This window comes from Dasypus novemcinctus, unplaced genomic scaffold (genome assembly GCF_030445035.2).
Source record: "Dasypus novemcinctus isolate mDasNov1 unplaced genomic scaffold, mDasNov1.1.hap2 scaffold_174, whole genome shotgun sequence".
NCBI classification, from domain to species: domain Eukaryota; kingdom Metazoa; phylum Chordata; class Mammalia; order Cingulata; family Dasypodidae; genus Dasypus; species Dasypus novemcinctus.
Genome location: NW_026688162.1, coordinates 351878 through 372504, shown reverse-complemented (window position 1 = coordinate 372504; position 20627 = coordinate 351878). Strand labels below are relative to the sequence as shown.

The 20627-nt window shown below is 58.2% G+C and overlaps 1 protein-coding gene across 1 annotated transcript in view; it reads right to left on the bottom strand.

The window, feature by feature from the left end:
- EPS15L1 (epidermal growth factor receptor pathway substrate 15 like 1) overlaps positions 1 to 20627 on the bottom strand; it is an 82695-nt gene that overhangs the window by 15427 nt on the left and 46641 nt on the right. Inside the window, 7 exon segments of the mRNA XM_058292630.1 lie at positions 1669 to 1751; positions 2151 to 2211; positions 15206 to 15339; positions 15767 to 15817; positions 16332 to 16452; positions 19683 to 20045; positions 20137 to 20185. Of these exon segments, the coding sequence (XP_058148613.1) occupies positions 1669 to 1751; positions 2151 to 2211; positions 15206 to 15339; positions 15767 to 15817; positions 16332 to 16452; positions 19683 to 20045; positions 20137 to 20185 (862 nt within the window).

The following is a 20627-nucleotide window of genomic DNA, read 5'->3' as shown; positions in this document are numbered from 1 at the left end:
GGGGTGGCGGCTCAAGGCGAGCACGCCCTGACACGCCCCGGTCCCCCGCCCTGCGCCAGGGCTGTGGGGAGCCGCCGCCCGGGGCAAGCAGCCTAGAGCGGAAGAGCCCGGGGCGCCCTGGGGGTCGGGGTACGCCGGGGAGTCGCTCCCCACCCCGGGATGCCCCGGGATGCGTGCGCCCGGGACGTCCAGCTCCCGTGGCCCCCTCCGCCGTGACGCAGCGCCTGCCCGGTCCCGGCGACTCCTAAGTCCAGGGGTCCCTGCGCCGCTCCCGGCGGCCCCAGCTCCACGCGCCCGACGGGTTCCCTCCAGGGCTCGAGCCTCTCCTCCCCTGGCTCCAGCGCCAAGGAAAGCTGCTATTTTTGGAAGGTTCCAGTAAAACCGTTAGTGCTTCTCCAGGCAGGCGGGGTCGGCTTAAAACAAGGACGGGGGTGGGAGAGCGACACCAGAGCGCCCCGGCGGGGGCCCGGAGCCCCGAGAAGCAGCCCGCACGCGACAGCGCAGCCCGAGGAGCACGGGCGGGGGAAGCAGGCGGTGTCCTAGGCTCCTGTCTCTGCCCTCCGGGGCGCTCAGGGAGCTCTCTTGGGGAATCTGTTTTTGGGGCAGGTGACAGGGCCGACGTCAGGGGGCACTGGAAAGTCTAGAAGTGTCGGGGCGCGGCCCGAGGCTCCCCCGGGGTGGCTGCCGCCCGCGGCTCTGCTCCAGCGCCGGGCACGGGGCACACTGGCAGTGGGTGGAACGGCCGCGGGGGGTGCCCCCCCCCCTAGCTGGGGCAGGGCTGGTACCGAGCAAAACACCAAAACCCCAAAACAGCCGCCTGCAGCCCCGTTACTTTCATTTCCCTCAGCGTTTTATTTAGACACGCGAGTTCTTGAAAACAGAGCAGCACGGCCTGCGGGGAAAACCAAGCGCTGCGGGCGCGCAACTGCGGGCACGGGGCGCCCCCCGGGGGCCGCCGGCGGGACGGGGGGGCGGCGGGGCTTGCGGGGCGCGGGTCCTGCACCTGCGGGGGCCTCGGCGCCCGCCGTGGACGCGCTCCCCCCCCCCCCCCCACTTCCTGAAAGCCGGTGGCGGCTGCCAAGGGCTTCTCGGAAGCGGGGCCGCGATCCCACGCCGCCACCGCCGGCGACCACGAGCGCCCGGCGCCCGCAGGGCCGTGCGCGCCGCTCGGCAGGACGAGGGGAGGCGCGCGCCCGAGGCGGGGCCTGGGGCGCAGCGGGGACACCGGCAGGGGGACACCCACGGCCCCGCGAGCGGCCCCACCGTCCAGCCGAGGCTCAGGGGCCTGCGCGCCCCCGCCACGCGGACGGAGACCCCGTGTCCCCACGCGCGCAGTGCGCAAAGGGCCCCGCGGGGGGCAGGTCCCGCCCCGGCGCGGGGCGGTGCACGGGGGAGGCGGGAGCGCGGGCGAGGGCGGCCAGGCCTTCCCGGCTCGGCTCCCGCCACGCCGACGCCCCCGTCAGGAGCGCGCGGGGGCGCCGGGCTCGGGGCTCCGGGGTCTCCCTGGCGGAGGGCAAGGCCCGCGGGCGGCGCGGGGCGCTGGAGACCTTGCCCCCTGGGCGGCCCGCCCGCGTGTGCAAGGCGCGCGGGGGGGGGGGGGGGGGGGGGGGGCGGCACACGTGGCGCGCGCCCCGCGGACGCAGGGCGGGGGCTCGCGGGGGGCCTTACCTTGGGCATCTGGCTGAAGTCCGCAAAGCCCTCGGCGCTGGGGAAGGACCCGCTTCCGAAGGGGTCCAAGGTTCCGAAGGGATCTGCGGGCGGCACCGGCGAGGGCGCGTCAGGGCCCGGCCACGCCTCCCGGGGCGCCCCCCGGAACAGGTGCCGCCCGCCCCCCACTACGCTCCCTCGGGCGGCTGACGGGCGCGCCCACCCGGGAAGCCAGGCGGGCCGCGGCGGCTGGAAGCTTCCGGGGGCCTCCCGGCTTGCGCGTGCGTCCTTCATACCCGCGCCCCTGGCACAGGCCGGGACCCCCACCCAGCTTGGGTCTCTTTCGGAAGTGATCCCAAAGGCTTATAAGAGGAGCCGGCGACACAGTGACCAACGGGCCGGTGCCGGCTCAGGGACGCGGCCGGGGCCACCCGCGGGCACGACGGCTGGGGCGCCAGGGCTTAGTGGGGGGGCCGGGGCAGAAGGGCGAGCAGGGGCCTCACCTGAGCCTCGGGAGGAGACGCTGGAGGAGGAGAAGGGGTCGCTGGACTCGAAGGGGTCGGGCTGGGCGGAAGGAGAGAGCACGGGGTGAGGGGCAGCTCGTCTCCCAGAGGCCTGCCGCCCGCTAGCCCTGCTGCTGCCCGCATCCACCACGGGGCCGAGGGCAGAGGAGTGACGGCAGAGGGGCCCAGGGGGTCGGCGTCTGGAGGGCGGGGGGACCCCCAGCACCGGGCCTCCCGCGGGGGCGCATCTGCGAACGCGGGGCACAGCAGCGGCGCAGCCCCCCGGGAGCCTCGGGAGCGCTGAAGCGTGGCGGGGGAGAGCGGGACGCGGGGTCTGGTTTTCCCAGCTCCCGCCTGCGCGGCGGGGACAAAACTGCCTGCCTTTCTGGTTTGGAGGACGGAGGGCGGAGGCCCGGGACGAGCACGGGCAGGGACCCGGAAGGAGAGGGCAGAGGGAGGTGGGAGCCCCCGGGGCACGATGAACTGCCCCGCGTCGCGGGCCGACTCCCGAGCCGCCAGGCGGCGGGCAGCGGAGGCGAGGAGCGCTAAGCCGCGACGGGGGCGCCTTCTGCCCGCACGGGTGGGAGAGGGCGCGGCGGGGAAGAGTCTGCCGAGAGAGACACGGGCACTCTTTGGAGGAATCTAACAAAAACCTGGCCTCCAAAACGCGGCACTCGCGGCGGACGGGACACGTTCCTGTACGACCCAGCGTACAAGCAGCAGAAAGCGTGACCCGGTCACGGGGGACAGGACAAGCCCCGGGCGCGCTCCTGCCCAGATGCGAAGGTCGGAGCTGTCAGACGAGGACAAAGGGCTGCCGTCACGACTGGGCTCGACGCGGTCAAGGAAAACACACTTGCAGAGAGAGGAAAAGCAGGGAGGTCATAGCATGAAGTAGAAACGATGAAAGACAAACAGGATCTGTGCCCACGATGGAGCGTGGTGCCCCAAGGCTCTTGTCCTCCACAGAAGCTTCAAACAACCCACAAGAACCGGCAGCAGCACGGCTCCCGGAGCTCCAGGAGACAGGCGGAGGGCTGCAGCAACAGCGAGCGCCGGATCAAGAGGCGTTGAGAAACGGTGGTGGTGGGGGCAGCAGACTTGGACCAGTGCTCAGGGCGTCCACATGGGAGGTCCACGGTTCAAACCCCGGGCCTCCTGACCCGTGTGGAGCTGGCCCACGCGCAGTGCTGATGCGCGAAGAGTGCCCCGCCATGCAGGGTGTCCCCATGTAGGGGAGCCCTACGCGCAAGGAGTGCGCCCCGTAAGGAGAGCCGCCCAGTGCGAAAGAAAGTGCAGCCTGCCCAGAATGGCGCCGCACACACGGAGAGCTGACGCAGCAAGATGACGCAAAAGAAAGAAACACAGATTCCCGTGCCACTAACAACAGAAGCAGACAAAGAAGACACAGCAAATAGACACAGAGAACAGACAGTGGGGGTGGGGTGGGGGGAAGAGGAGTGAAATAAATAAATCTTAAAAAAAAAAAAAAGGAAAAACAGTAGGGGGAGCGGATTCGCTCACGTGATAGGGCTTCTGCCTACCACAGGGAAGGGCCTGGGTTCAGTGAGTGAGCCAGTGCCCGCACGAGTGAGTCACGCAGCAAGGTGATGACGCATCAACAGAGAGGACAGGGGAGAGTCAAGGTGAGCGCAGCAGAGACCAGGAACTCAAGTGGTTCAATTGACAGGGAGCCGCTCTCCACATCAGAGGTCCCCAGGATCGAGTCCTGGTGAATCCAGAGAGAAATGAGAAGAAAAGACAACACAGACAGCGAAAAAAAAAGGACACCGAGAGGACATCTTGAAGAAATTGGAAACATACATAGAAAGAGAACGGATACGATGGTGATGAATGGCGCAATGCAAGAAATCAAAAATCACAAAAGAGCGTTAACAGCAGATTCGAACGGGCAGAGGAAAGAATCAGCCATGTGGAAAACAGGACATCTGAAATCAGACAGACAGTAGAGCAGATAGATAAAAAGGAAAGAGCCAGCAGGGACCCAGGGGGCCAAACGACGACGCGAAACGCACAGACGTGCGCATTATAGGCCACCCAGGGGGAGAAGAGAAAGGCAGAGGATGTAACATTAAAAAAATAAATACAGAGAAAAAAAAAAGAGACAATGGCAAATAAATGGCATATAGGATCCTGAGTGGGATCTAGCAAGGGAGGAGAAAAGGTTCAAAAGAACACGATTGGGACATGTGAAAAAGCTGGAACATGAACTCTGAGCTTTATCCTGGTGTTAAATTGATTATCTTGAGGATGCACCTAAGGTGACTGCATTAGTCAATGTCCTGGTTCTTAGAAGTACACATGGCAGTATTAGGGGCTCTAAGGAGATGAGGGATACAGCCTATTGTCAAGTTTTTAAGAAAATGGATTAACAGATAGATGGATGGCTAGAAAGAATGATACGGCAAACGTAGGAAAGAGTTAAAATTAGAGGATCTGGTATCTGGGGCCGGGGTGGGGAGCATATAGTGGAGTTCTCCGTATAGGGTTTGTATTATTTTTGTCGCTGTCCTGTAAGTTTGAAAGTATTTCAAAATATTAATAAATAGCTAAAAAACAAAAACAAAAAAAGACAGGAATGGGAGGGACGTGGGAAGAAATAATGGCTGGAAATGCCCCACCTCTTCTGAGCAGGGGTTCTTATCCGGGGCTCTGGGAGCTTGAACTGAAATTCAAAACCACATTATTCGTGTGGGCATGGGTTGGTGTGAGTGTGGTGGGTGTTGATATATTTACTACATAATACACGGTACAGTGTGGACTTGGTCAGGGGTCTGTGGAACACGAAACATTCAGGACTCCTGCTTTTCAGGGACAGAAGTCCAGGAAGCGCAGCACGCGCCACACAGTATAAATCCTAACGGGCCTTCCCCTAGATGCCTACTTACCACACTGTCAGATGCTTAAGACCAAGAGAGAACACCGAAAGCAGCGAGAGAAAAGAGAACCATCACATACAAGGGAAGCTCGGTCAGACTAAGTGCTGATTTCTCATCGGAAACCGTGGAGGCGAGAAGGCAGTGGTATGACACAGTCAAGGTGCTAAAAGAAAAAAACTGCCAGGCAAGGAGTTTGTACCCAGCAAAGCTGGCGTTCAAATATGAGGGGCGGGGAAGCGGATGTGGCTCGAGCGATTGGGCTCCCGCCTACCACACGGGACGTCCCGAGTTCAGTTCCCGCTGCGCCCTGGAGAAGGCGAGCTGCGCGGTGGGCAGGCGCAGCAAGATGCCGCAACAGAAGAGACACGGGAAAGACAATGAGAGATGACAAAGCAGGGAGCGGAGGTAGGTCAGGTGATTTGGGCGCCTCCCTTCCACGTGGGAGGTCCCGGGTTCGGTTCCCGGCGCCTCCTAAAGAGAGACAGACACAGAGCGCACACAGCAAATGGACAGAGAGAGCAGGCAGCGAGCACCAACAACGAGGCGGGGCAGGGGGTGTAAATAAAATAAAATCAATCATTAAAAGAAAAATATGAGGGACAGTTCAAAATATTCACAGATAAACAAAAATTAAGAGACTCTGTAACAGAAAACCTTTCTTCAAGAAATGCTAAAGGGAGTTCTGCATGGTGAAGGAAAAAACGGGAAAGTGAGGGGTGCAGGAAAGTACAATGGACGATTATACCTAAAGAAAGCATGGCTGATGTACATGATGCCATGGCAGGAATAACTTTGAATGTGAATGTGTTAAATTTTCCAAACAAGACACAGGTTGGCAGGGTGAAGGAGGAAGCTGGACCCATCTATACGCTGCTACAGGAAACTCGCCTTAACCGAGGGATGCAAGGAGGCTGCAAGTAAATGGCTGGAAAACGATTTTACATGCAAACAATAACCAAGATAGGGCAGGAGTATTGGACTGAATACTAGCATTGGGCAAAACAGACTTTAAATGCAAAACTACTAGGGAACGCGGGAGGTCCAGGGTTCAAACCCCAGGCCTCCTGACCCGTGTGGAGCTGGCCCATGTGCAGTACTGATGCGTGCAAGGAGTGCCCTGCCATGCAGGGGTGTCTCCCGTGTAGGGGAGCCCCACGCGCAAGGAGTGCGCCCCGTAAGGAGAGGCGCCCAGTGCGAAAGAAAGTGCAGCCTGCCCAGGAATGGCGCCACACACGGAGAGCTGACACAACAAGATGACACAACAAAAAGAGACACAGATTCCCGGTGCTGCTGCTAAGGATAGAAGCGGTCACAGAACACACAGCAAATGGACACAGAGAGCAGACAGCTGGGGGGGAGGAGGGGAGAGAAATAAATAAAAAATAAATCTTAAAAAAAATATTAATACATTAGAGAATGGGGACCTCGTTGACGTACACAGAACAGGGCACCCCAATACAGGGGACACACGTTCTCAAGCCCACGTGGGCCGTTCTCCAAGACAGACCGCATGTCAGAAAGGAACAAACTCTCCAGGAATTTGGAAAGGCTGAACTCATACACAGGAACTTCTCTGAGCACAATGGGATGAAGCTGGAAATGAGTAAGGGGCAGAGAAACAGATCAGGCGCTGTGACGCGGGCATTAAACAGCACACTCTTAGACCATCGGTGGTCCAGGGGGGATTCTCAAAAGAAATCAGGGACTACCGTGGAACGAAGGAGAGTGTGAATGAGACGTATTCGAAACCTGTGGGACAGGGAGGGCGGTGGGAAGACGTGTGGGATTTAGACGAGGCTCAGCTCTGGCACAAAAACGAGGGAGAGGGGAAGCGGCTGCGGCTCAACCCACTGGGCTCCTGTCTACCGCATGGGCGGCCCTGGAGAGCCGCCGGCCCTGCAAGCTCCGGCCCGCGAGAGCCGTGGAGAGCCGACCCGGCAGGGTAACGCAACAAAAAAAGGGAGACGAGTGAGAAAAAAGAACGCAGGAGAGCGCGTGGCGAACAGACACGGAGGGCAGGCAGCAAGCGAGCCGCAAGGGGGAATAAATAAAAATAAATACAGACACGGAAGAACGCACAGCGAATGGACACAGAGAGCAGACAGGACACGAAAAAAAAAAAAAAGGCCACGGGGTGGGGGGGAAATTACAAAAAACAACGGAGGAAGAGCCGACAGCGGTCTCGGGGCCCTGCTTGGGGGGCCAGCGGACCAGGACAGAGCTTCCCAGCTCCCAGGAGGGCGGGGGGCAGAGAGGCGAAGCCCGAAACGACCCACGGGAGCTGCCGCGCCCCGCGGTGGCTGGGACGGCCCGTCCCCACCCACGACACCCGGCTGGGTAATGCCCCCGGCTCCCTGCGGCCGACCGGGTGGGCAGCAGGCATCTCCCTCCCTGCCGGCTGTGTCAAGGGAAGAGGAGGGGAGCGGGGGGCTTTCGTTTGGTGAATTCGGCCGGTCGAGTCCGCTCCGAGTCTCGGCTCTGGCCAGGTGAGAGCGGGAGCACCTCCCTGCAAAGGCGCACCCAAGAGCACCATCTGCTGGCCAGGCCGGGAACTGCGCAGGCGAGATCCGCACTTGGGTCTCCGTTCTCTAACTTCTGGGAGAAAATCTGTGCCCCGCTCGGGAGTCCCTGACCCGATCCTGAGAACTGGCTGGGCAGTTTTAAAGACATAGGGTAAGTTGAACCAAATATCAAAGAAGAGCTGTGAAAAAATACCAGGCAAGAGAGAGCAATGGGGCGTCAGGACAAATTTGTCAACATATTCAGATGCCTGAATATCAGCCAAAAATTACAAGCCCTACCAGGAAACAGGAGGAGATGGTCCAGTCAAAAGAACAAACCAAATACGCTGAAGAGATGCAGGATTTAAGACAATCGGTGGTGATCACACAGCTCTCCTAAGTCAATTTAAAGAATTCAAAGAAAATACAACAAAAGAGGTAAAGGATATTAAGAAGACACTGGGTGGCCATAAAGTCCAATTTGAAAGCCTGCAAAGAAAAGTTAAGAAATCTCACGGTAATGAAAGACACAATGGATGAGATTAAAAGTACATTAGAGGCGCGTAAGAGCAGATTTGAATTACTCGAAGACAGTATGAGTGATTTTGAAGTCAGAACATCTGAACTGGAAAAGACAGGAGAACAGAAAGAGAAGAGAAGAGAAAAATGTAAGAGTCTCAGGGAATTGAATGAAACGTGAAATGCAAAAACATACGCATTATTGGCATCCCAGAAGGAGAAGAAAAGGGCAAAGGGGCAGAAAGAATACCTGAGGAAATTATGATTGAGAACATCCCGGGGCTTAGGAAAGACATAATTATCAATATCCAAAAAAGCCACAAAGCACCCCAAACAGAATAAATGCAGAGAGACCCACCAGAGATACCTACTATGCAGAATGACAAATATCAGAGATAAAGAGAGGATTCTGCAAGCAGCAAGAGAAAAGCAAAGCATCACACACAAGGGAAACTGGATAAGATTAAGTGCTGATCTCATCAGAAGTCATGGAGGAGAGAAGGAAGTGGTGTGATGCACTTAAGGTAATGAAAGAGAAAAACAGCCAGCCGAGAACTCCATATACAGCAAACTGGTCCTTCAAAAATGAGGATGAGCTCAGAGTCTTCACAGCCAAACAAAAACTGATAGGATGTGTTACCAAAAGACCAGATTTGCAAAAGATACTAAAGGGGGCGCTACCGCCTAAAAGGGAAAAACAAGAACGAGAGTCTTGGAGAAGAGTGTGGAAAGGAAGATTATTAGAAGGGTAAGTTAAACGGTGAAACGATAGACAGCAGTACAATATGACAACAGAAAGCCAAAGGTCAAAGTGGAGGGATTAAGTAAAGCCTTTACAGTAATAACATTAAATGTTAATGGCTTAAAATCCCCAATCAAAAGTTACAGACCGATAGAACGGATTAAAAAATGTGAGCCATCTCTATGCTGCCTACAAGAGACTCATCTCAGAATTAAGGACAAAAACAAGTTAAAAATGAAAGGTTGTAAAAGGACATTCCATGCAAATAGTAACCTAAAAAGGGCTGGAATAGCAAAACTAGTATCAGACAAAATAGATTTTAAATGCAAAACTGTAATAAGGGATGATAAAAGGGGCAATTCACCAAGAAGAAATAACTGTACTAAATATTTATGACAATAATAGTTGGAGACTTCAATACACCACTCTCAGTATTGGACAGAACACCTGGACAGGGGATAAAGAAAGAAAGGAGAGAGCTTGAATAAGGCAATAAATGAACTAGACCTAACAGACATCTAGAGAGCACCGTGCCCCAAAAACATCAGGAGATACCGGGAAGAACGAGGAAAAGAACAGCAAACGAATCCCAACCCAAGCCGACGGAAAGAAAGAGTGAAGAGCAGAGAAGAAATCAATGCAGTCGAGAACAAAAAAAAAACAACAGAGACAATCAACAAAACCAAGAACTGGTTCTTTGAGAGGATCAACAAAATCGACAAAACCTTAGCTAGCCTGACAAAGAAAAAAAGAGAGAAGACACAAATAAAATCACAAAGGAGAGGGGGACATTGCCACTGACCCCACAGAAATAAGAGAGATCACAAGAGGACACTGTGAAAACTGTAAGGCAAAAAACTAGAAAATGGAGATGAGAAGGACAAATTCCTAGAAGGACAGGAACCGCCTACACCGAACCTAGAAGAGAATACTTCAACAAACGAATCACAAGTGAAGCAACTGAAGCAGTCACCAAAATCCCCCCAAAGACGAAAAGCCCAGGACCAGACGGCATCACAGGTGAATTCTTCCAATTGTTCAAAGACGACCTATTACCGGTTTTGCTCAAGTGCTTCCGAAAAGCTGAACAGGAAAGAATGCTCACGAATTCATTCTAGAAAGCCAACAGCACCCAATACCAAAACCAGATAAAGATACTTTGAAAACAGAAAATTACTGACCAGTATAGTATCTCCAGTGAATATAGATGCAAAAATCCTCAACAAAATACTTGCAAACAGAATCCAAAAGCACATTAAAAGAATTATGTTGGCAACGGACTTGGCCCAGTGGTCAGGGCGTCCGTCTACCACATGGGAGGTCCGCGGTTCAAGCCCCGGGCCTCCTTGACCCGTGTGCAGCTGGCCCACAAGCAGTGCTGACGTGCACAAGGAGTGCCCTGACACGCAGGGGTGTCCCCGTGTACGGGAGCCCCACGCACAAGGAGTGCACCCCGTAAGGAGAGCCGCCCAGCGTGAAAGAAAGTGCAGCCTGCCCAGGAATGGCGCCACACAGACGGAGAGCTGACACAACAAGATGACCCAACAAAAAGACACACAGATACCCATGCCGCTGACAACAACAGAAGTGGACAAAGAAGATGCAGCAAATAGACGCAGAGAGCAGACAACCGGGGCGGGGGGGGGGGGGGAGGGGAGACAAATCAATAAATAAATGTTTAAAAAAAAAAAAGAATTATGTACTATGTCCAAGTGTGTTTCATCACAGGAAGGCAAGGGTGGTTCAACACAAGAAAATCAATTAGTGAATAAACCACGTTGATAAATTGGAGAAGAAAAATCACATGATCCTCTCTATTGATGCAGAAAAGGCATTTGACACAACACAGCACCCTTCCTTGATAAAAACACACCAAAGATGGAACTAGAAGGAAGCTTTCTCAATATGGTAAAGTGCGTACATGAAAAACCTCCAGCTAGCTTTGTACTCAGTGGTGAAAGCCTTCCTGCTGAGATCAGGAACAAGGCAAAGATGTCCACTGTCACCATTATTATTCAGTGTTGTGCTAGAAAAGTTCTAGCTAGAGCAACTGGGCTAGATAAATAGTAGGCACCCAAATAGGAAAGGAGGAAGTAAAACTTTCACTATTCACTGACGACGTGATCTTACATCTAGAAAACCCTGAAAATTCAACAACAAAGCTACTACGATTAACAGACGAGTTCAGCCAAGTGACGAGATACAAGGTTGATATGCAAAAATCAATAGCCTTCCTGTACGCTACGGATGTGCAATCTGAGGAGGAAATTAGAAAAAAATTCCATTTATAATAGTGACCAAAACAACCAAATATTTAGCAGTAAACTTAACCAGGGACATAAAGGACCTGTATTCAGAAAACTACAAAACATTGCTTAAACGGACTTGGCCCAGTGGTGAGGGCATCCGCCTACCACATGGGAGGTCCGCGGTTCAAACCCTGGGCCTCCTTGACCCGTGTGGAGCTGGCTCATGCGCAGTGCTGATGTGCGCAAGGAGTGCCCTGCCACGCCGGGGTGTCCCCCGCGTAGGGGAGTCCCACGCGCAAGGAGTGCGCCCATGAGGAGAGCCGCCCAGCGTGAAAGAAAGTGCAGCCTGCCCAGGAATGGCGCCGCACATGGAGAGCTGACACAGCAAGATGACACAACGAAGAGACACAGATTCCTGTGCCGCTGACAACAACAGAAGCGGACAAAGACACGCAGCAAAAAGACACAGAGAGCAGACAACGGGGGGGGGGGGGGATAAATAAATAAAATAAAATAAATGAAATAAATAAATCTTTAAAAAAACAAAAGATGTCAATTCTATGCAAACTGATGTACAGATTGAATGCAATCTCAATAAAAATCCCAACGGCCTTTTTTTGCAGAAACTGAAAAGCCAATAATCACATTTATTTGGAAGGGTGAGGGGCCCTGAACAGCGAGGAACGTCTTAAGAACAAAACTGGAGGGCCCTCGCTTCCTGGCTTTACTTAGCTACGGTGGTAAAAACAGCATGGTACTGGCGGGAGGACAGACCGATCGACCAATGGAACTGAATCGAGAACTCACATCTAAGGCCAAGAGATTTTTTTTTTAAGATTTATTTATTTATTTCTCTCCCCTTCTCCCTCCACCCCGGTTGTCTGTTCTCTGTGTCTATTTGCTGCGTTGTCGTCTTTGTCCGCTTCTGTTGTTGTCAGCGGCACGGGAATCTGTGTTTCTTTTTGTTGCGCCATCTTTCCGTGTGGGCGGCACCATTCCTGGGCAGGCTGCACTTTCTTTCGCGCTGGGCGGCTCTCCTTACGGGGCGCACTCCTTGTGCATGGGGCTCCCCTAAGTGGGGCACACCCCTGTGTGGCACGGCACTCCTTGCGCGCATCAGCACTGTGCATGGGCCAGCTCCATATGGGTCAAGGAGGCCCGGGGTTTGAACCGCAGACCTCCCGTGTGGTAGACGGACGCCCTCACCACTGGGCCAAGTCCGCTTCCCATACGGGCAAGGGATTTTTCACAAGGCTGTCAAGTCCACCCAGTCTGTTCTACAAATGGTGCTGGGAGACCCAGATAGCCATGTCCAAAAGAAAGAAAAGAAGAGCTCTAACTCACACCCTATTAAAAAAAAAAATAACTCAAAAGGGATCAAGGACCTAAATATGAGAACAATCATAAAATTCCTGGAAGGAAGTATGGGATAACAACTTTAAGACCTTGTGGCGGGCGACGGTCACACCTATTAGACTGGCCGCTATTAGAAAGTCGGAAACCTGTAAACGTTGGAGAAGATGTGGAGAGAGAGAACGCTTATTCACCGCTGGTGGGAATGCAGAACGGCGCAGCCACTGTGGAGTGCTGTGGCACTTCCTAAGGAAGTTGAATATAGACTTGCCATGGGACCTGGCAACACCACTGCCTGGCACGTACCCAAAAGCACTGAGGGCGGTGACACAAATAGACCCCTGCACGCCGAGGTCATAGCAGCGCGATACACGACTGCCGAAAGCTGGAAACAACCCAGGTGTCCACCAGGTGATGAGTGAATAAACAAACTGTGGCGTATACACACGATGAAGTATCATGCAAGGGTAAGAAGAAATGAGGTTGTGACGCACACGGCGACACGGATGACCCTGAGGGACGGTATGTGGAGTGAAGGAATCCAGACACAAAAGGACAAATACCGGAAGATTGCCCTGTCATGAACTAAATAGGATACGTTGAATAAGTTACGTGAAATGTGAAATACGGGTAGAAGTGCATATAGAAGACCGGTTTTCTTTGACGCTGAACAAATGTAAGTTAATACAACAAAATGTTATTATCAGAGCAAAAAAAAAAAAAACTATTATAGCACGTGAAGGAGACCAGACACAGAAAAGTACATATCGTGTGATTCCGTTTATATAAAATGTAACTAGAAATCAACTGGTAAAATGAAAGATCAGTGGTGACTCAGGGCTGAGGACGGGAGGCTAAGGGCGTGGAGGCTTTCCTTTTGGAGTAATGAAATGGTTTTAAAATTTCTGCATGATGAACGTACAGCACTGTGATTAGACTGAAAATCAGTGATTGTACGCTTTGGATAGATCGTTTATGGCATGTGAATACCTCTCAGTAAAACTGCTCAATAAGAAATAAGTAATTGTGCAAGAATAGCCGGAAATCGCAGCGATGGACAGCAGGGGAAAGAGAGAGACTGAGAGGCGGGGAATTTCCTTGTTTGTCTCTTTATATTATTATTGAATCTATTAATGATCGAACTAATGAACGCACAGCTCTGATTATAGCAAATACCGCTGAGCTCAGGAGCAGATGGCATCACAGGGGAATTTTACCAATCGTTCCAGAAAGAACGGATACCAATCCTGCTTAAACTCATCCAAAAAAAGAGAAGTGGGGGGAAGAGTGCCTAACTCTTTCTATCCTGCCAACATTTCTCTAATACCACAGCCACGCAAAGACGCCACGAAGAAGGAAAGCTATAGCCCAATCTCTCTCATGAACCTAGAAGCTAAAATCCTCAACGAAATACTGGCTAAGTGTATTCTACAGCATATCAGAAGAACTATTCATCATGACAAGTGATGTTTCAGTAAAAGAAAACCAAACAATATAGTACACAACGTAAACAGGTCAAAGGAAAAAGTCACACGATCATCTCCAATGATGCAGAAAATGCATTCGACAAAATACAGCACCTTTTTCTGATAAAAATACATCAAAAGCTGGGAATAGGGAGCCGATGTGCCTCAGTGGTTAAGAGCCGGCTTCCCACATACAAGGTCCTCAAAAAAAAAGAGATAGGGGGGGAAGCGGACTTGGCCCAGTGGTTAGGGTGTCCGTCTACCACATGCGAGGCCCAGGGTTCAAACCCCGGGCCTCCTTGACCCGTGTGGAGCTGGCCCTTGCGCAGTGCCGATGCGCGCAAGGAGTGCCCTGCCACGCAGGGGTGTCCCCGCGTAGGGGAGCCCCACGCGCAAGGAGTGCGCCCCGTAAGGAGAGCCGCCCCAGCGCGAAAGAAAGTGCAGCCTGTCCAGGAATGGCACCGCCCACACTTCCCGTGCCGCTGACGACAACAGAAGCGGACAAAGAAACAAGACGCAGCGAATAGACACCAAGAACAGACAACCAGGGGAGCGGGGGGAAATTAAATAAATAAATAAATCTTTAAAAAAAAAAGAAAAAAAAGAAAGAAAATCAAAACTGGAGGAATCACACTACCTGAGTTTAAAGCATACAACGAAGCTACAGTAGTGAAAACTACATGGCATTGGCACAAGGATCGACACACTGACCAGTGGAACTGAAATAAGTTCTGATACATATACAGACAACTGATATTCGACGAGGCCACCAAGCCCGCTCAACTGAGAGAGAATGGCCCCCTCGACAAGTGGTGCCTGGAGAACTGGATATCCATATGCAGAAGAATGAAAGAGGATGACCCACTCACACCTTATACAAAGATCAACTCGAGATGGATCAGAGGTCTGAATATCCAACACGCACGACCCTAAAGCTTCTGGAAGATGACGTGGAGAAGCATCTAGCAGATCTTGCAGTAGGAAATGGTTTCGTCGACTTGACACCCAGAGCGAGAACGAAAGAAAAAACCACATAAACGGGACCTCCCCAAAAGCGAAAGCTTCTGCGCTTCCAAGGAGTCTGTCGAGAGAGTGAAAAGGCAGCCCGCTTGCGGGGGAAATTATTTGGGACACGCTTATGTGTGCGCGTAGATCGGAGATGTACTTGCCTGACTGGAGATCCCGGGGGGCTCGGGGGGGCCGCGCGCCCACGCGCTGTCTCCACGCCTCTCGGGCACGACGGGGGAGGCCGGGCAGCGACTCGGGCCACGCGAGGGGGGACGCTGCGCCCACACCCGCCAGGGCCGCCGCCCCAGGCCACTCACCTTTGACAAGGAGGGGAGCTTCGAGAAGGGGTCTGAGGTAAACGGGTCGTTCTTTGTCTGCTTCTGGAAGAAGTCGTCTGTGGCGGTGCCGCAGAACGGGGCGCTTTCTTTGAAAGGATCGCCTCCGAACGGATCTAGGGGGCGTCAGGGAACGCCTCGGAAACCTCGGAACGGGAACGCCCCATGCCGCGCGGGCACCACGTGGCTGTGCGCGTTCACCGCGACCCTCTAATGTGCCCTCGACGCCGTGTGTGCGTCGTACCCCTCGGAAGGGCCGGCTTGAGGGTGACGAGAGGGCAGCGTCACCTCACCGCGGCGTCCATGGCGGAGGGCGGGGAGGGAGGTCGCCGGAGGGGAATGAGACCCCACGCGCTGGCCAAGGCCGTGTGCCAGGGGCCCCCGCCTGGTACACGGAGGCCACCGCGCCCTGGACCCCCACACCCCGCGCCGGCTGCCGGGAGCGTCTCCGGGAGCTCTGCTTCTCCTCCCGGGGTGGGGGTGGCGTAAAACCGTGAAAGGGGAGAGGGGTCGGTGGCGAGCCCACGACGGGTGGTCCTTTACCTGCGGACCCCACCTGCTGCTCCGCGAAAGGGTCGTTCTGGAACGGGTCGCCTGGAGAGGACGGGAGGGGCTCAGCTCCGCGCCCGCTCCCCGCAGCTCCCGCACCCCATCTTGCCTCCCTCCTCGGCTAACAGGCCACGGGACAGGCCCCGGGCGGTGCGCCCCCGAGACGCTTCGCCCTGAATCCGGCGCCCGGACGTGGCACCGAGCTGCGCCCCGCTCCTCGCTTTGGCGCTTTAGGTACGGGGAGCCTTCCCGGAGAGGCTACTTGGGGCTGTCGGGACGTCTTGCTTCTAGAACTCTCCCCGGCTATTAGCGGCTCTGGCACGACCCTTGCCAGACGGGCCTGGTGGACGCCTACCGGAGGTGATCAGGGAAGGACTCACCCCACCTGGACGGGGCAGGGGAGCGGGGGCAGCGTCTGCGGGACCCCCTGGCTCCGTACGCCTCGGCCCCCCCGGTTAACGGTGGGCCCCGTCCTCCGGCTCGGACCGTGGCCCCCCCCTCCCTTCCCTCGTCGCAGGCGGGCTCCGGGGGCCCCCGGGGCCGCGCCGGGGCCATCTACCTTTGAAGGGGTCGGCTCCTTTGAAGGGATCGGACTTGAAAGGGTCTTCGGCCTGGAAGGGGTCTGGGTGCAAATCCTGCGCGTTGCTGAACAGCAGGGCTTTGCTTTTGAAAGGGTCGTCCTGCAGGTTTGGGGAGAGAGAGGACGGGGGGTCTGAGCGGCCAGAACGCGGGATCACGCACCCGCCCCGCGTTTCCCCTGTGCGGCACGGTCCTGGAAAGAAGGGTGGTTTTTTGTTGTTTTTTTTTTAAGAAGGACAGAGCCACGGGGCGTCGGCTTTAGCGCATGACGACCGCCGGTGCTGGTTCAAGGGTCGTGACCAACGGCCAGACCGGGGCGCGACATAAACGAGAGACGGGGGTCGCTGTGGGCTGGCCGGGGACGCGCGGTGTTGTTGCCGCAGTTTTTTTCTGTGACTTTCAAAACGCCCCGGAATAAAAAAGCTCGTTTAAAAAAGAAAAAAATCCTCCAATACAAAAATAATCATGTTGTTTTTGGAAACGTCGTACGGGAAATGCAAAGAGCGGCTCAAATGCTGGCAGTGCGGCCGCGTGCGCCTAAGAAGGGCGGTTTTCGAGATGCGGTTTCCACGCCGAGGCTGCTGTTTACACGCGGGGAGGAAACGGGCACTCAGGGCAAGCGGAACCACTGGAGCGCGGACAACACTTTGCATGAAGAAAGAAGTGTATTTCTAGAGAAAAAACAAGTGTGCTTAGGAGGAAGAAACACGGGCTTTGGGAGAGCGTGTTTTCGTGGCGGCAGACGGCCGGCGGGGGGCTGCCCGCACCCGTGGTCGGTGCCGTGGGCTGAGAGGTCCCGCGTGGGGCCTGTCGTTAAAGGTGGGCCCTTGGGGAGAGTGGGGACGTTTCAGCGACACCGGGACACCTTGGGGCGCCCAGTGAGGCCGTCGGCACGCATGTGGCCGGGAGGCCGAGCCGTTACCCCAGCGGACGCGAAACCCAGCGGTTCAGGCGCGGGGGCCGAGGGGGGGCTGTCGGGGGCCCCGCGGACTCCGACCGCGTGACCGAGGAGGGGCTCGGGGGTCTGGGCTCTCGGGGAGCCCAGAGCCGTCGCCCCCAGCCTGGCGTCAAGAGCGTACCGCAGCCCTGACCCGGGCCGGGCGCCGGACGGGTCCCCTCATGTGGGGCCTCCAAGCACAAGGTGGGGAAACCGAGTCACGCTCTCGGGCAAGTAAGAACAGATGCGAAGGGGGCGTCACGACGCCGGGCAGTGTGTGCGAGCGGCAGGCGCCCACCCGCATCCAGGGGCGGCCCGGGACCGCCCGCTCGCCGCGTGCTGGGAAGGGAGCGAGCGTGTCGGGGCTGAGCTCTGCCGGGGCAGGTTTCGAGGGACACGGGGCGGGTGGCCGCCGGGACCCGGGACGGAAGCTTCCGGTGGGCTCTTCCTCGGCGCTGGCCGAGAGGCGGTTGCGCCGGGAGCTTGGGTTTTTTCAGGTGTTTCCGGCCGTCGCTCGGGTAGCGAGGGCACGGGGCAGGGCCTGGGGTCCTCGGACCCGGCCGGCCCCCGCGCTCAGTTCCCCAGGGGGAGCCCGGGGGACGCCGGCGGGACGCGTGCTCCGCCGACTTGGGGCGGTGCGGCCGCGTCGTGGGCCTGGGGCGCGGGGGGTGGCCCTCTGCCGAGGGACAGCGCGTCCTGGACGACGTGGCGGCGTGAGGGCGTCCCGGGAGCTCCCGCGCCTTCCTGCCCCCGGCGAGGGGCCTGTGCGGCGCTGTGCCCGGGACTGCTGTGAGGCCACGCGCCCTGCCCTGGGGCTCCGGCCCGTTTCTTGTGGGGGGACACGCTCGCGCTGCGGGGCTATGATGCGGCCGAGGAGGCCTGGTCTTCGTGGCCGGGCCTGGACGGGCCGGTGGGTGCTCTCCTCTGGCCAGGAGGCCGTGTTCTCGTCCTCGGACGAGACACGAGACCTGACACGACTGAGGGCCCCGCCTCCCGGACCAGGCCCCGTCGTGAGCGTGGCACGCTCGGCAGGGGACACCCGGCGGCTTTGGCGGCGCGGGCCTTCCCGATGTCCCCCATCGAGAGCCCTGCGGGCCCCTCCTGGGCTGCGCTGTTCTCGGGGTTCCGTCTCCCCGGCCCTGACTCTCCAGAGAGGGCTGGGGGGGTGCCGCCCTGAAACGCTCCGGAGTAGACGAGAGCCTCTCCTCGAAGCGCTTGGAAGAAACGGAAACGAACCAAGGAGGTGCTTTAAAGGCTGTATTTAGACGAGGTAAACTCGGCCCTCCTTCCGGAGGCCGGCGGCTGGTCTCGACGTGAACGCCTGCGTCGACGCTGTGAGGCTGGTTCCGTGACCGTGTAAACTTGGCCCCATTTAAGACGTGAAGAACGATAAGGGGAGAAGGCGCCGTGGAAGGCGCTGGCCGCTGGGGACCTGCCTCTGCTCGGCCGGGGAGCCAGCGGGAGGCGCTATGGGGGCTCCGTGGGCACGACGGGGCACGGGGGGCAGGTGGGCAGGGCCACGCGCCGGGCGTGGGTGGGGGGTGCAGCGGGGCGTCCGGCTCGCTGTTCAAAAGGGGGAAGGTCCCGCGGGGAGGCCGCCGGCGGGCTCGAGCGCAGAAGTGGGGCTCGCCCGCTTGCGGTTCTGGGAGGAGAGGGGCAGCCGGGCGGCGCGGCAGGCGCGGGCCGGGGACGAGGGGAGGGTGGGGGCGCCGAGGTCCCCCGCACGAGGCGGGGAAGGCGCCGGGGTCCCTGTCAAGGCTCAGACTGGCCCGAGAAGAGAGGCGCGTGGGAAGCAGAGCGGAGAACGCGCCGGCGTGGGTGCGGAGAGCGAAAGGCTCGGGGCAAGGCGGGGCCCGGAGAGCGATGGGGGCCCCGGGAGGGAGCGCCGAGGCCGCGGGGGAAGCGCAGGTGCCCGGGCACGGACGCGTGAGGGGCGAGGCGGTCGGGGAAGCGAGAGGCTGAGAGAGGCTGAGCGGCACGGGACGGGGAGAGCCGGGGCCTGGCCCCCCACGTGCGCGCCCCAGGCCCGGGCAGCGGGAGGTAAAGTGCTGAGGTTTGAAACGGAAGCGGAGCTCGAGGCGAGGGGCCGGGGGGCACGGCGACGGCTGCGTCTCCGCATCCCTGTCCGTGCGCTCGGCTCTCCCGGGGCCCCTAGGGAAGCACAGGCGGGCCTGCGCGAGCGTGGCCCCGGCCGGAGGCGGCCGAGCCTGCGGTCCTGGGACGTGGACGGCGGCGTCCACGCTTCTGCCAAGCGGAGGGTTGGCGAAGGGCTCGCGCCATGGCGGCCGGGCCCCGACGCCAGGACAGAGCGCGCGTGCCCGGGCGGGCGGTGGAAACGAGGGCCGCGGCGGGGGGGCCCCGACCGCGGGAGGCCGCGCCTCACTCGACCTTTACCAGAGCTCCGGAGCCGCCCCTCTCCGCCAGGGCCGCGGCCTCGCCCAGGTCGGCCAGGCTGCTGGCGCCGGCCGCCCCGTTGAGCGCCTCGTCGAACTGCGCCAGGCTCCGGCGCGCGTCCTGCTGGTCCTCGTGCAGCCGGGACAGCTTGCTCCTGGCCTGCGGGAGACACGGCGCCTGCGTCAGGCGCGGGCGGGGAGGCGGCGCGGCCAGACGGCGAACCCGCCGGGGCCGGCCCTGCGTCCGTGGGGCGGGCGAGACCCTCCCCCGAGAGAGGCGCGCAGGGGTTCTGGCGAGGTCTGGGGTCACGGCCTGCTCTAGGCGAGTCCCTGGCTGTTGGGTGGCGGTGGGCGCCTGCGCTTGCTGTGTGGTTCAGGGGTGCAGCCTGACCTCTCTGGTCCGGCCCTCCAAAAATGGAAGGTGAGAAACGGGGGGAAACGCCCCGGGGGCACACGGCGGAGCGGGCGTTGGTGACGTCAGTGCACTTGAGCCCGGGCTCCTGCCTGGAAGTTGGGGTTCAAGGGGCCGGGAGGGGAAGGACCCGGGACGGCCCCCGGCGCTGACGGGCGTAGAGCGCGGCGCAGGGGAAGCGGGAGGGGCCTGCTGGCGAGCGGGGCACCCGACCCGGCCGCTCAGGGCCAGCAGGGAGCCGCGGGGGCCGCCTGCCTGGGGCGGCGCTGGGCGTCCCGTGGGGGCAGGAAGTGGGTGCCACTGAGCAGGGGAACGCGCGTGGGCGGCCGGGCGGCTTGAGGACCGGGACGTGGGCTGCGGGGGCTGCGGGGGGACACGCGCTTCTGGACAGCGCCCCCTCGAGGTGTCACGGACGCGGGCACGCAGGGTGGGAACGCCCCTCTGCCCGGCCCTTCCCTGCACAAGCACCGGCCCCGCGGCTCGTTTCCAGAGCCCGCGGCTCTCCTGGGGGAGCCACCACACTGCGTCAGCCGC